Below are 12,902 nucleotides of genomic sequence, written 5' to 3' on the forward strand. Positions count from 1 at the left end.
AAAGTAGCTGCGTGCCAAAATAATGGAAGCATTCAAGTAATTGAGGGATGCATTATATAGAAAGCAGGCAAAATTAGTCCTACCCCCTCAATGTGTGACCGTTTCTCTCTTGACATACAGTGACAGGTTTTATTTTGAAGTTAGTTAGTTAGTTAGTTTTTATTTCCGTGTCCTGCCATTTCTGGCCCATCCCACATGGGATTACAAGACACTATCACACCAAATTATATATAAACATAACATCCGGTTGTACCTCAATATACAAACAAAATAAACAAAGTATATAATATATACACATACGCATGTACATATACATACACATATACACACTTACTGTACATACACTTTTTTTTTTTGCCTTTTCCTGATAAAGAGCTTTTTTTTTCTCATGTCCCAGGCTTTTTCCAAATAACAAGCCAGTCCAAAAGTTTCATACGTAAACAACCAACTCAAATTATGTGCATCATCATTATTAAGAAAATCAAAATCTATTTTTATCTTACTGAACAAAATATTGCGCGGTTCACTATAAAAAGGACAATAAAAAACAAAATGAAACTCATTTTTCTATGTCATTTAAACAACACATTGGACACACCCGCTCTTCTTCTTCCAATCTGACAGGCTTGAAAGTGGACAGGATGTTTTACTTTATAATTCTCGTGAATTCCTGCCCAGCTCGATCTGCTCGATCGGCACGCCGTATACCCGCTTCTACCCTGCACTACACCACTGCTTATATGTGCATTATGCTATTGCTCCATGTTTGTGATAATTACATAACTTCTTATGTTTTGTATTGCAACACATCTTCCCTCTCCACAGCTGGCAGAGAAGGTGAGAATTTAAAAAAGGACATAAAAATTTAATTACCATATCTCAAATGCAACAAATTAAAGAACTGTGCAATTCAATCATTATAGGAAAAAGAAACCGTTGATTGGTGGAGTAAATTCTACGCCTCCATCGGAGATCCGGAGAAATGTGGTCCTTACCTCAAGAAAGGATATGACACCCTGAAGGTGAGCTAGCTTTGTTTGTGATTAAATTCTGATCACCATAGACAGGTCCACAATGGTTCCATATTTCATCAGTATTAGATGTTGCAAACTGTGCAAGAAGCCTCTCTCTCTGCAACTGTGCATGACTTGAATATGAGCACGTCTTCTCAGGTGCACGACACTGAGCTGGAGGAGATCCCAGAATTCGAGGGGCTGACTGACTTCTGCAGCACCTTCAAGCTGCAGCGAGGCAAGAACGAAAACGGGGACGATGACCCCACTGTGGTCGGAGAGTTCAAGGTACAAAATGCTATATTTTGATTAGATGCTATCAAACTACTAGCTGTTTGATAGCTTCTTCGTTAAAATTGGCCAAGTGGGCGGTGTCTGGGTGTCTGTGTCAGTCATGAAAGTGACGTAAGTGACATCATCAGTGAGGTGCGTAGCGGTGTAGTGGGCGGTGTCTGTCAGTCAGTCAACGGAAGTGACATCATCAGTGAGGTAGCGGTGTAAGTCACTTTTGGGTCACGAAAGTGACAGCAGTGACATCATCACTTCCTGGGCAAAAGTTGGAGCGGTGCACAATTGCTGAACTGGGAACCAGACGATGGCTTCCGCCCCTGGGCTGAAATATCTATTAACAGAGGAACCAAGGCGCGTTGCTCAGGAGGGATGAGGAGCATTGCTCAGGAGGGATGAGGAGCAGAGGAACATGAGACGAGGCGCAACAGCCAAGATTGAGGAGGTGTGAGAAACACCGGAAACTTGAAAGAAGTACAAGAACCAGGTCTAGAGTGAGAACATCCAACTGTGAGAGGCAGCAATGTGCCGCAAGGCCTCCAGTCTGCCGGAAAGCCATTAGAAGAAGACGAATTGCTGAACTGTGATGTCACTCAAGCAGTTGTGATGTCATCAGTGATGTCACTTGAGCAACTGTGATGTAGTATGAGCCGATGGCACACAGTTGCACGGGGACTCGGTTGCTTAAGTGTGATGTCACTCGGGCAGTTGTAACCGTGCATTCCATTGCACTCGGAATTTCGGAAAAAAATGACCTCCGACAGGGAAAAGTGCAATGGAACGGTCGTTCAAGACAGAACTCCGAGTCGGAAACTCGGGCAGCATCCACCAAGCCCGAGTTTGCCGAGATAAACACTCTGACGTCACAATCAACATGGCGGCGCACAAATAGACACACACAGTGATAAGTAAGAAAGTACTTTTTCACAAATGTTTCACTTGATGTAGTGTTTGTGTTATGAAGCAACTTTTAGTTGCCAGTTCGATTCCCACACAGTTGATTTGTGCTTGATAGAAGCATGCGGTAGACTAGCCGTCCATGTTTGTAGGCATGCATGTTTTTCCACACAGATGCAATGGAAGGCATTTAGAGCGGAACATGGAAATACTGCGTCAGAACTTCCGATACCCGACTTTCAAAGGAATGCACCATAATATCATGAGTGATGTCACTGTGATGTCATGGGCACTCTCCAGAGTCTCCACCCTAGAAATCGTTTCTACTTTTCATATAATTATGAAACATTCCATTTGTTGAAATACTGTAGAAACAACAGGTGTTATTTGATACTTCATATTAATTTGCATATAATGTACTTTATTCAGCCAGAAGGATTTACCAAATAGGTGATAAAGCCTTGAAATAAGCTAAATGTTTTCGGCGTGGACCCAGGCCAAATTCTTAAAGTCCAAATACTCAAGTTTGTGTGTGTGTGTGTGTGTGTGTGTGTGTGTGTGTGTGTGTGCAGGGTTCATTCAAGGTGTACCCTCTGCCAGACGACCCGGGCGTTACCCCCCCTCCCCGTCAGTTCAGAGAGCTGCCTGAAAGTGGGCCTCAGGCGTGTCTGGTCAGGATTTACGTGGTCCGGGCTTTGGACCTGCAGCCCAAAGACAACAACGGCCAGGTGAGGAGAGGAGCGCGCTGCATGGCTACAGTATATATATATATATGTATATGATATATATATATATATATATAGATATATATATATATATATATATATATATATACCAACAATAAAGTCAGCATAATCCACCCAACAGGTTTGCTTTGAATGTGTGTTCTCTCTCTCTTCCCCCCACAGTGTGATCCCTACATAAAGATATCACTGGGGAAGAATACGATTGAAGACAGAGACAATTACATACCCAACACCACCAACCCTGTGTTTGGAAGGTATGAAGCTTCCTCTTAATGAATGAATGAAATGGAGACCATACCATTGGTCAACTGGTCACATGTAGACAACGTGACTTTACAATGAGATATTGCCAGCACAGTTATGAGAGAGAAAAAAATTATCATGAGAAAAAGAGTTTCATAGTTGGCGTTAGCCTACTACAAATAATTTATTACAATTTGTATTGATTTTGTCTAATTGATTTGTCTGGCCTGAAGACAATCTATGTGTACCCTGATAGTGTACCGCTTACATCAAAATAGAAAAAAGGTAAATGTTTTACTTAAGGTTTTACTTAAGGTGACAGCAGCAGTCATCAAATTTCATGGGGGGGGGGGAAACACACATTTAGAAGATTTTCACTGCTGTTAAAACTCAGAAAGGGGTGTAATTTTTGACAGAGGACAACACATAACCGGGAACACACAGTTACCGTCACACTCTTTGAACACTTCTTCTTGTCTTGTTTAGGATGTTTGAGATGACGTGTTTCCTGCCTCAGGACAAGGACCTGAAGATCTCTGTATACGACTACGATCTTCTGAGCCGCGACGAGAAAGTCGGCGAGACAGTGATCGACCTGGAGAACCGCTTCTTGTCCCGACACAACTCCTACTGTGGCCTGCCGCAGACCTACTGCATGTGAGGAAGCAAACTGGGGGCGGGACGTTTAAAAACAGAGGGAAAAATGTGTTGGGAGTGGTGAAGAGATACTCCTGGAAAAACAGGCCAGGATCCCTATTTTTTTTTTTTTTCCATTGCTAATGGCACATTAGACAGTAAAGGTTAGATTTCAACATATGGGCCTTATTCAATATTCTTTTTCAGAAATATTGTCATTGGTCAAAATGCATCATTGCTCACAATCTCTCACAATTTAGCATTATAGCAGATGGACTGTGTTCGTCCTGCATTCTGCCCTTGCTCCCATTCCCAGTCACTTCCCTATGCTATGTCAGATTGAACTGGATAGCTGACCAAATGAAAGACAATCTGGTTTCCTCTTCATCTGCCCGACTAAATGTGTGGTGGCCTGCAGAAACCCTTCACATGGTGAGAATTTGACATTTTCATTTTTGGATATTTCCACAAATTGGAAACTATCCCCGATAACTTTTTGAACAGGTGAGATAGCTCTCTCAGATCAAAAGTTATGCGTATTTTAATGTGTCAAAATGTAAAACGCAAGAAAAACGGCTTTAAAAATTCTACAACATAATTTTCTACAGTGGCATTCCACCAAAACCATAAAAATAAAGACTTTCCGTTTTGTTTTATGAAAATAATGATTTGCCGTGATGCACTATGGAGATGAAAGTAACCAAATCACTCCAAATACGAAAAGACCTGCAAAACTCATTTTCCACCTTCTTTAGCTCATTACCAACAATGTGTATCAGCAACGTGAAGGGTTTCTGCAGACCATACCACACGATTATGTAGAAGAGTGTGTTAATCTCACCACTATTCTGTCTAAAAGAAAACAAATCTCTGCCAAAAATGTGAAAGAAATCTGAAATGCAGAAATGTGTCTTCGTTGCTTTTAGTTCTGGTATCAACCAGTGGCGGGACCAGATGAAGCCCTCTCAGATCCTGGAAAACCTGGCCCGCATGAAAGGCCTGTCCAAACCCAGGACCGAGGACAACGGCACCTCACTCACCTTCAACGGCAAAGACTACACACTGACTCAGTTTGGTAAAGACTACACACTGACTCAGTTTGGTAAAGTCAATGGGATTATTATAAAGCCCTTCTCAAAACTCATCTATGACGTCTTCTATTGGCAAATAAGGATCTTCAAAACCAAAAATGTCAGTGCCTAGTGAAGTATTGATATTGATATTGATACCCTATCAAACCTTCACAGGTATATTATCGTCATTTCGTGTTATGGGATGGTAAAATCATACTTAGAGTATTGCACCTTGTCAAGGTAATAATAGGCTACTGGTCTCGACTGATTTGAATAAAAACGATTCTTCATTTTGACGGTTGTTTCTAGCGGCGCTCAGTTCAGAATAATGTGCTTTGTATAACTCGAGCCCTGATTGAGCCTTATTAACCCATTGATACCTGATGCAGCATTTGTGTGTGTATCCCTTAAAGGGATACGTACACAAATGAGGGATATACATGCAAATGCTGCATCAGGTATCAATGGGTTATGGTGTATATGTACCATTCTTTTCACACCCAGAGGGCAACAAGGAGGTCCATCAGCACTTGGGTCCGGCCCGAGAACGGATCAGTCTGCACGTGCTCAGAACACAGGGACTGGTCCCAGAACATGTGGAGACCAGAACGCTTTACAGCAGCTTCCAGCCCACTCTCTCACAGGTTACTCTCTCTCTCTCTCACACACACACACACACACACACACACACACCTGTACACCTGCACACCTGCCAACACTCCTGATGACTCCAATCAAATGTGTTGCGGGCTAAAGCCAGAGCTTGTTTGCAACCACGTGATTCCGACAATGTCGCCGGGGGGCAGCTCTTCCAGAGCGACTATGGAGAATGGAGGAAAGTGAGTATGTAAGAGGGGGATGCTGCTCCATGCTGCAGGTATCGCCAGAAGATTGCAAAACATATAAGATATGATCCATATACAAACAATGAAGAGAAGCGATTTTTCCAGCAACTTGTCAGATTTTGCTGGTGTTTTCCTATGTAGCCTGCTGCTGGCTGCCCCCCAGCATGATCATGTGTTTTCCTATGTAGCCTGCTGCTGGTTGCCCCCCAGCCCGATCACGTGGTTTGCAAACAAGCCAATGGTCTCGCCCCGGTCGCCATCTTGACGTGACGTCACCTGAAAACAACCTATAGGTAGCAAGCTAGCAAGTCATGCTAGCTAGCTTGTCAGGAAGGTAGCTAAATAATGCTCCAAAGTGAGACAAAATTTTGGCAAGGGAAAAACTATTCTCAAAGAGGTCCCTTGACCTCTCACCTCCAGATATCTGAATGAAAATGGGTTGAGGTTCTATGGGTACCCACGAGTCTCCCCTTTACAGATAGGGTAGCATGAGCATTTTTCAACAAGGCAGCATAAATCAACGGAACAATGGATCAGATCACTGACGGATCTGATTGGGAGGGGGGGGGGGGGGGTACACCCGAAAATCTCCCTCTTTTTCACAGCCTAATGTTGGCAGCTATGTGTGCATCACATGTCCACAGCCACCTTGACTGAGCCACTGTCTGCTGTGTAACCTCAACCCTGTCTCCGTGTAGGGAAGTCTCCAGATGTGGGTGGATGTTTTCCCCAAAAGCATCGGCGTGCCTGGACCTCCCTTCGACATCACACCACGCAAGGCCAAGAAGTATGTGCCGTGTCAGTGCTTCACACAAATCTGTAACTGTTCAAATGCCACCGAGTCAACCAAATTCTGCCTGACTTCTCAGGTACCTGCTGCGCGCCGTCATCTGGAACACCACAGACGTGACTCTGGATGAGACCAGCATCACTGGAGAACACATGAGTGACATCTATGTCAAAGGGTATGATCAACACAGCATTCGACCCATTCGTGTTTATACCTTTTATTAGGGTTTCAAGCCCGGAAGAGGCTGGAAGCCCTATTGTAATTGCTATGTTTATCATTATTATTATTATTATTATTATTATTATTATTATTATTATTATTATTATTCTGTAAAACAGTGTGCACATCAGAAACCATAAGGCCCACAGTAGCCAAACGTTGCACATATGTTGTAAATGTCACCCACTACTCAGACAAAAAAATTACACTGATCTACCAAATGTTGGTGATATAACAGCTCATTTTACATTTTTTAGTTCTTCTTCTTCTATAACAGCTCATTTTACATTTTCTTCTTCTTCTTCTTCTTCTTCTTCTGCTTCTTCTTCAACTAAGGAGAGGAACATGGAAATCTTATTTTAGCTGTCTTACATTGGTGTCTTGGTGATTTTAGAATTGATTTTAAGATATTATTGCAAGATGTTAATGATGACTTTTTGATTTTGGTTTGGCTTCATATTATTCTGGAGCCTTTGGGGTGCTGGGCCCAGGAGGACGATCTGACTCGTAGAATGATCAAAGCTGTTCTTCCCTCTGCCAGCTGGATGCCAGGTATGGAAGAGAACAAGCAGAAGACCGATGTCCACTACAGGTCTCTGGACGGAGACGGCAACTTCAACTGGAGGTTCGTCTTTGACTTCGACTACCTGCCTGCCGAACAGCTCTGCCTGGTGTCGAAGAAGGTGAGTCTTGGCTGGAATGGGTTTCACACAAGTGATGAGAAGCGCTGCAGTCATCTTCTCTATTATCTTCTGTTAGTGTAAAACAGAGATGAAACATTCATTCCGAAATAGTACCAAGCAATATGTAAGCAGTGTATACTATATAATACTATCTCTCTCTCTTGCTATATATATACTGATCACTGATGATGTCACAATGCCGATGACATCATCAGTGCCTATGACTCCTCAGTGATGTCATAAGATGATTTTGGTCAATGATGATGTCCAGTGTTGGGCAAGTTACTTTCAAAATGTAATATACTACATATTACTAGTTACCTTCATTTGAAAGTAATATGTTACTTTACAATATTACTGTCTGTGTAGAGTAACTCGTTACTTATTACACTACTTTTGCATTACTTTCACCAAAATAACAGTAGTAGCAGAATGACATCGCTGCCCCAGAACCCCGAAAAATAATTGCAACAGTCTTGAAGTCAGTCCAAACCCGTCCAAAATTCTAAATGTTATTCTTTTCCTTTGTTATTGTCATCTATAGTGGTTATTTGCATAAAAACACACAATTTGATTAGGTAAATGATTGTATCTTTATTTAATATGTGCTTTGATTAATCTTTTTTAACTCAATTTGTAACTTGTGTTACTTGACAAAGTAACTGGTATAATATTACTCTAATCCTATTAGTAATAAGTTATATTACTGAGTTACTCCTAAAAGTAACATATTAATATGTTACTTTTGTAATGAGTTACTACCCCCAACACTGATGATGTCAGACATTGTGACATCACCAGTGGGACAAAAATTGAGACAGACAAGACAGGTATTGCCCACTTGCTCCTATATATATATATATATATATATATATATATATATATATATATAAATAAATAAATAAAAGGATTGAAGAGGCATGGTCATCCACATAATGATTAGTAGGGAAGAAATTGCAGGCCAGTACTGTGTAAATTACATCTAAAAGTTATTATTTTCATAATTCTCTTCAACAGGAGCACTTCTGGAGTCTTGACCAAACAGAGTTCAGGATTCCCCCCAAGCTGATTGTACAAGTATGGGATAATGACAAGTTCTCATTGGATGATTACTTAGGTGAGAGACTTAATTTAAAGGTCAACCAAGCACACTTCATTAGCTTCAAGCATTTTATTTGTTTCTCTCAGATGCACACGTTGCCACACTAAACTGTGCCACAGTACAGTGTCTTGATGAGCACTGGGCTGCAAATGGACTCATGTGCTGTCTGTACACATCCCAGGCACCTTGGAGCTGGATCTGCGTAACCTGATACCTCCTGCCAAGAGCCCAGCCAAGTGCAGCCTGGACATGATGGATGCTCTGGATATGGGAGTGCCACACAAGTCAGAACACTCCAAGTCTCTGTTTGCCCAGCAGTCAGTCAGAGGCTGGTGGCCCTGTGCCATCGAGCAGGATGGGAACAAGGTCCTGGGCGTAAGTGTGCATAAGAGATTATTATTATTATTTGTATTGTTTTTTTGTTTGCCTCGTTCAAACCTGAATGGGAAGAAAATAAAGGTTGGAAACCTAAAGAGAGGTGATTTTTACAGTACCAAAATGGCTTCCTTACTTTAGTAGTTTATCCAAAACCATCATAACGCATCCAAATGATGTACAGTATATGTTATGTATATGATCTAGTCTAGATCTAGTATGTACTGTATGTATAACACGGCTGGGTATCGCCACTGATTTCCTGAATCGGCTCTATGTGAATTTGATTCGATTCAATATTGATTCGGTTAGGGATGAGCTGTTTCAGTTACAATTTTGCTTGAATATGAGAAACATTATCAGAGAACTAACGCTGTAAATTGTACAAGGAACCCTCTAACCTGGTGCGTTATTAAAAATATTAATGTTTACATTAAGAAGCCAGCGAGACTAATTAAGAATTGACCCCAAAGCAGTTACATGAATGTACTTTTTGTTTAACGGCACCAACACACTACAGCAGTCAAAACAATATAGTGTAGGAAAAGGCATTTATTTAAAGATCGATCTCTGGATTTTATGAATCCGTATCGGAGCATTGATTGATTTGAATCCCAGCCCTCCTGTAAAGCATGTATGATGTAGTAAAATGTTTATTTAGTATTTATATGACCTACTATAGGATGTAATACAGTATGTAAGGCCATTGTGACTTGACTGTAACCCATTGATACCTGATGCAGCATTTGTGTGTGTATCCCTTTAAGACCGTGAACCGCGGCCTTGTTGTTCTGTCTTTATATGGGAAGGTGGAGATGACACTAGAGATGTAATATGCCTTGTTGTCCTGTAGGGGTAGTAGGTGGAGATGACACTAGAGATGTAATATGCCTTGTTGTCCTGTAGGGGTAGTAGGTGGAGATGACACTAGAGATGTAATATGCCTTGTTGTCCTGTAGGGGTAGTAAGTGGAGATGACACTAGAGATGATATATGCCTTGTTGTCCTGTAGGGGTAGTAGGTGGAGATGACACTAGAGATGTAATATGCCTTGTTGTCCTGTAGGGGTAGTAGGTGGAGATGACACTAGAGATGTAATATGCCTTGTTGTCCTGTAGGGGTAGTAGGTGGAGATGACACTAGAGATGTAATATGCCTTGTTGTCCTGTAGGGATAGTAGGTGGAGATGACACTAGAGATGTAATATGCCTTGTTGTCCTGTAGGGGTAGTAGGTGGAGATGACACTAGAGATGTAATATGCCTTGTTGTCCTGTAGGGGTAGTAGGTGGAGATGACACTAGAGATGATATATGCCTTGTTGTCCTGTAGGGATAGTAGGTGGAGATGACACTAGATATGTAATATGCCTTGTTGTCCTGTAGGGATAGTAGGTGGAGATGACACTAGATATGTAATATGCCTTGTTGTCCTGTAGGGATAGTAGGTGGAGATGACACTAGATATGTAATATGCCTTGTTGTCCTGTAGGGATAGTAGGTGGAGATGACACTAGAGATGTAATATGCCTTGTTGTCTTGTAGGGATAGTAGGTGGAGATGACACTAGAGATGTAATATGCCTTGTTGTCCTGTAGGGGTAGTAGGTGGAGATGACACTAGAGATGATATATGCCTTGTTGTCCTGTAGGGGTAGTAGGTGGAGATGACACTAGAGATGTAATATGCCTTGTTGTCCTGTAGGGGTAGTAGGTGGAGATGACACTAGAGATGTAATATGCCTTGTTGTCCTGTAGGGGAAAGTGGAGATGACACTAGAGATTGTAAGTGAATCGGATGCAGATGAGAAACCTGCTGGGAAAGGAAGAGACGAACCCAACATGAACCCAAAACTGGACCCTCCCAAGTAAGAAAGCACCAAGCACACGTGTATTCAGTGAATCTGAAAAGCTTTCGTGCAAATGTGACCTTTTTGAAAGTTTATTCGACGCATTAGTTGGGAAAACATGACATTTTCACACACACCTAAATTTACATGTCCAACCTACCTTCTCCCTTTCCTTCCCCGTTTACCAACAGCCGTCCAGACACCTCCTTCTTTTGGTTCACCAACCCCTGCAAGACCATGAAGTTCATTTTGTGGCGAAGATTCAGGTGCCTCTTCATCGGACTCATCTTTCTGTTCATAGTGCTCCTCTTCATCGCCATCCTGCTGTACTCTTTACCGGTAAGGACAGGCAAGATCGAGGGGGACATATTTCATATCAGGCCAATCTAAATAAGAATCCTATAGCCAAAGGTTTGGACACACCACATTTGTCTTTAATTGTACTATTTTCTACATTTTAGAATAACTAACTTAATAACTACTGTAACATCAAAACTATGAAATGACACAAATGGAATTATGCAGTGGTAAAAAGTGTTATACAAATCAAAATGATCTTATATCTTAGCGTATTTAAAGTAGGCCAAGGCTTTGGGGGGCGGGGAATCATACAATACATGGCCATCACAAAACACATTTCAAGCATTTAGATCAAAATGCCTGAAAAACAGTATATTCAATCCGGTAGTGTGTATACATTAACAGTTTACAGCCAACAGTTGTTTTTCTTTTGCTTATTCCAGAACTACATCTCAATGAAGATTGTGAAGCCATTTCGATAGCTCTTCAACGGGGAGAAGCATTCAGAACATCCACAAAACCACTCCAACTGGACGACCACTGCCAAACCACCTGACTGACTTGTTTACGGTCTATAGTATTTTTGGACATGGCTTCACTGACTGGAAAGAGGGGTGGGGAGGGGGCAGGGCTTGTACTTTTGCACCACATTTGCTATATCTTGCACACTTTCCACACCGCTCAACTGTGATAGACTTGTGAGTAGCAATAAATTGCCAATTAATTAATTAATTAGTCTGTTATTCAGCTTTCCCAGCTGTTGTCTCACATAATACCTGTTAAAAGAGCTGATAATTTGTAATTTCACAGATCTTTTACAGTATATAGAATATACTGTATTTCGCTCAATGAATGCATACTTCAGGGTTCCTACACATTTTCCATTTCAAAATTCCATACTTTCCCAGACTCAAATTCCCAGACGTTTGTGAGACTATTGCTTCTGAGTACACAAGGGCATCACTTTGTGTTGAAAAGTCCCCATTGTAAATCACACCTATGGCCACACCAAATATTTTTCCATACTCTTTTCCTTTTTCCAGACCTAGAAAATACTCAAATCAAATTCCATACTTTTCCATACTTGCAATAAGAACCCTGTTACTTCCTTTTTATGATAGAGTACCAGATATTTATAAAATAAATGTTAATCTGTCAATCAACTGGAGCCTGACTGAATGATTTGAATGAGAAGTGTTTTCATTGTCTGTGTGTTCTTCGCTGTCTTGAGGTGCTCAGCTAGTAGTAGTGAACTACATGTAGTTCAACTACATTTTGCAGTAGCTTGCTGGTAGTTCAACTACATTCATATTTATGTAGAGAGTCAAGTAGTTAAACTACTTTTTGGTCATTTTTGTGTAGTTTAACTACTCAAACTACAAACTACAATTCAGTCGAGACCACTTTAGTCAAAAACACAAGACCACTAGATCATCATTTCCTTTATTTTACCAGGTAGATTGAGAACACATTCTCTTTTACAATAATGACCTGGCCAGGAGGGCAGATCAATTTAAAGCTTTTATTAGCACGAGTTATATTTGGCGGTATGGCTCTGTTCTGGAGGCTCCCTGCCCTTCCATGCACATACATGGAAAGCCTAAGGCAGGGAGAGCGGCAGCAGCAGATTCTGGGAGCTCCTTGCCCCTCCATGAGCAACATCGAATAGCCTTAAAGGAGATTTTTTTTTTTTTTTTTAACCTGGACCCCTCTCACATTAATTATGATCTGACGACTCACCCAGTGATCTCCGCAGTGGCAGCCTGTCTTTCCTGCATCTAAATAGCCAGTTTTATTCCAGTTTTCGCCACATATCGTCATAATCTCATCCCTCAACAACCACCAG

General features: G+C 41.4%; 1 protein-coding gene across 2 annotated transcripts in view; it reads left to right on the forward strand.

Moving 5' to 3' along the window:
• LOC310775382 (myoferlin-like) overlaps positions 1-12,213 on the forward strand; it is a 64,391-nt gene extending 52,178 nt beyond the window's left edge. The window contains exons 38-53 of one of the 2 annotated variants that reach the window (XM_083635528.1): positions 826-837; positions 924-1,022; positions 1,173-1,301; positions 2,771-2,926; positions 3,107-3,198; positions 3,674-3,844; positions 4,750-4,898; positions 5,401-5,540; positions 6,440-6,528; positions 6,611-6,706; positions 7,292-7,433; positions 8,451-8,550; positions 8,717-8,910; positions 10,665-10,774; positions 10,948-11,095; positions 11,500-12,213. In XM_083635528.1, coding sequence (XP_083491654.1) covers positions 826-837; positions 924-1,022; positions 1,173-1,301; positions 2,771-2,926; positions 3,107-3,198; positions 3,674-3,844; positions 4,750-4,898; positions 5,401-5,540; positions 6,440-6,528; positions 6,611-6,706; positions 7,292-7,433; positions 8,451-8,550; positions 8,717-8,910; positions 10,665-10,774; positions 10,948-11,095; positions 11,500-11,538 — 1,866 coding nt within the window. In that variant the 3' untranslated portion in view covers positions 11,539-12,213. The remainder of the gene's footprint in view (positions 1-825; positions 838-923; positions 1,023-1,172; positions 1,302-2,770; positions 2,927-3,106; positions 3,199-3,673; positions 3,845-4,749; positions 4,899-5,400; positions 5,541-6,439; positions 6,529-6,610; positions 6,707-7,291; positions 7,434-8,450; positions 8,551-8,716; positions 8,911-10,664; positions 10,775-10,947; positions 11,096-11,499) is intronic. The other variant, XM_083635529.1, reaches the window with a different exon arrangement.
• The last annotated feature ends 689 nt before the right edge of the window (positions 12,214-12,902 follow it).

This window comes from Poromitra crassiceps, assembly GCF_964638095.1.
Source record: "Poromitra crassiceps genome assembly, chromosome: 4".
NCBI classification, from domain to species: Eukaryota; Metazoa; Chordata; class Actinopteri; order Beryciformes; family Melamphaidae; genus Poromitra; species Poromitra crassiceps.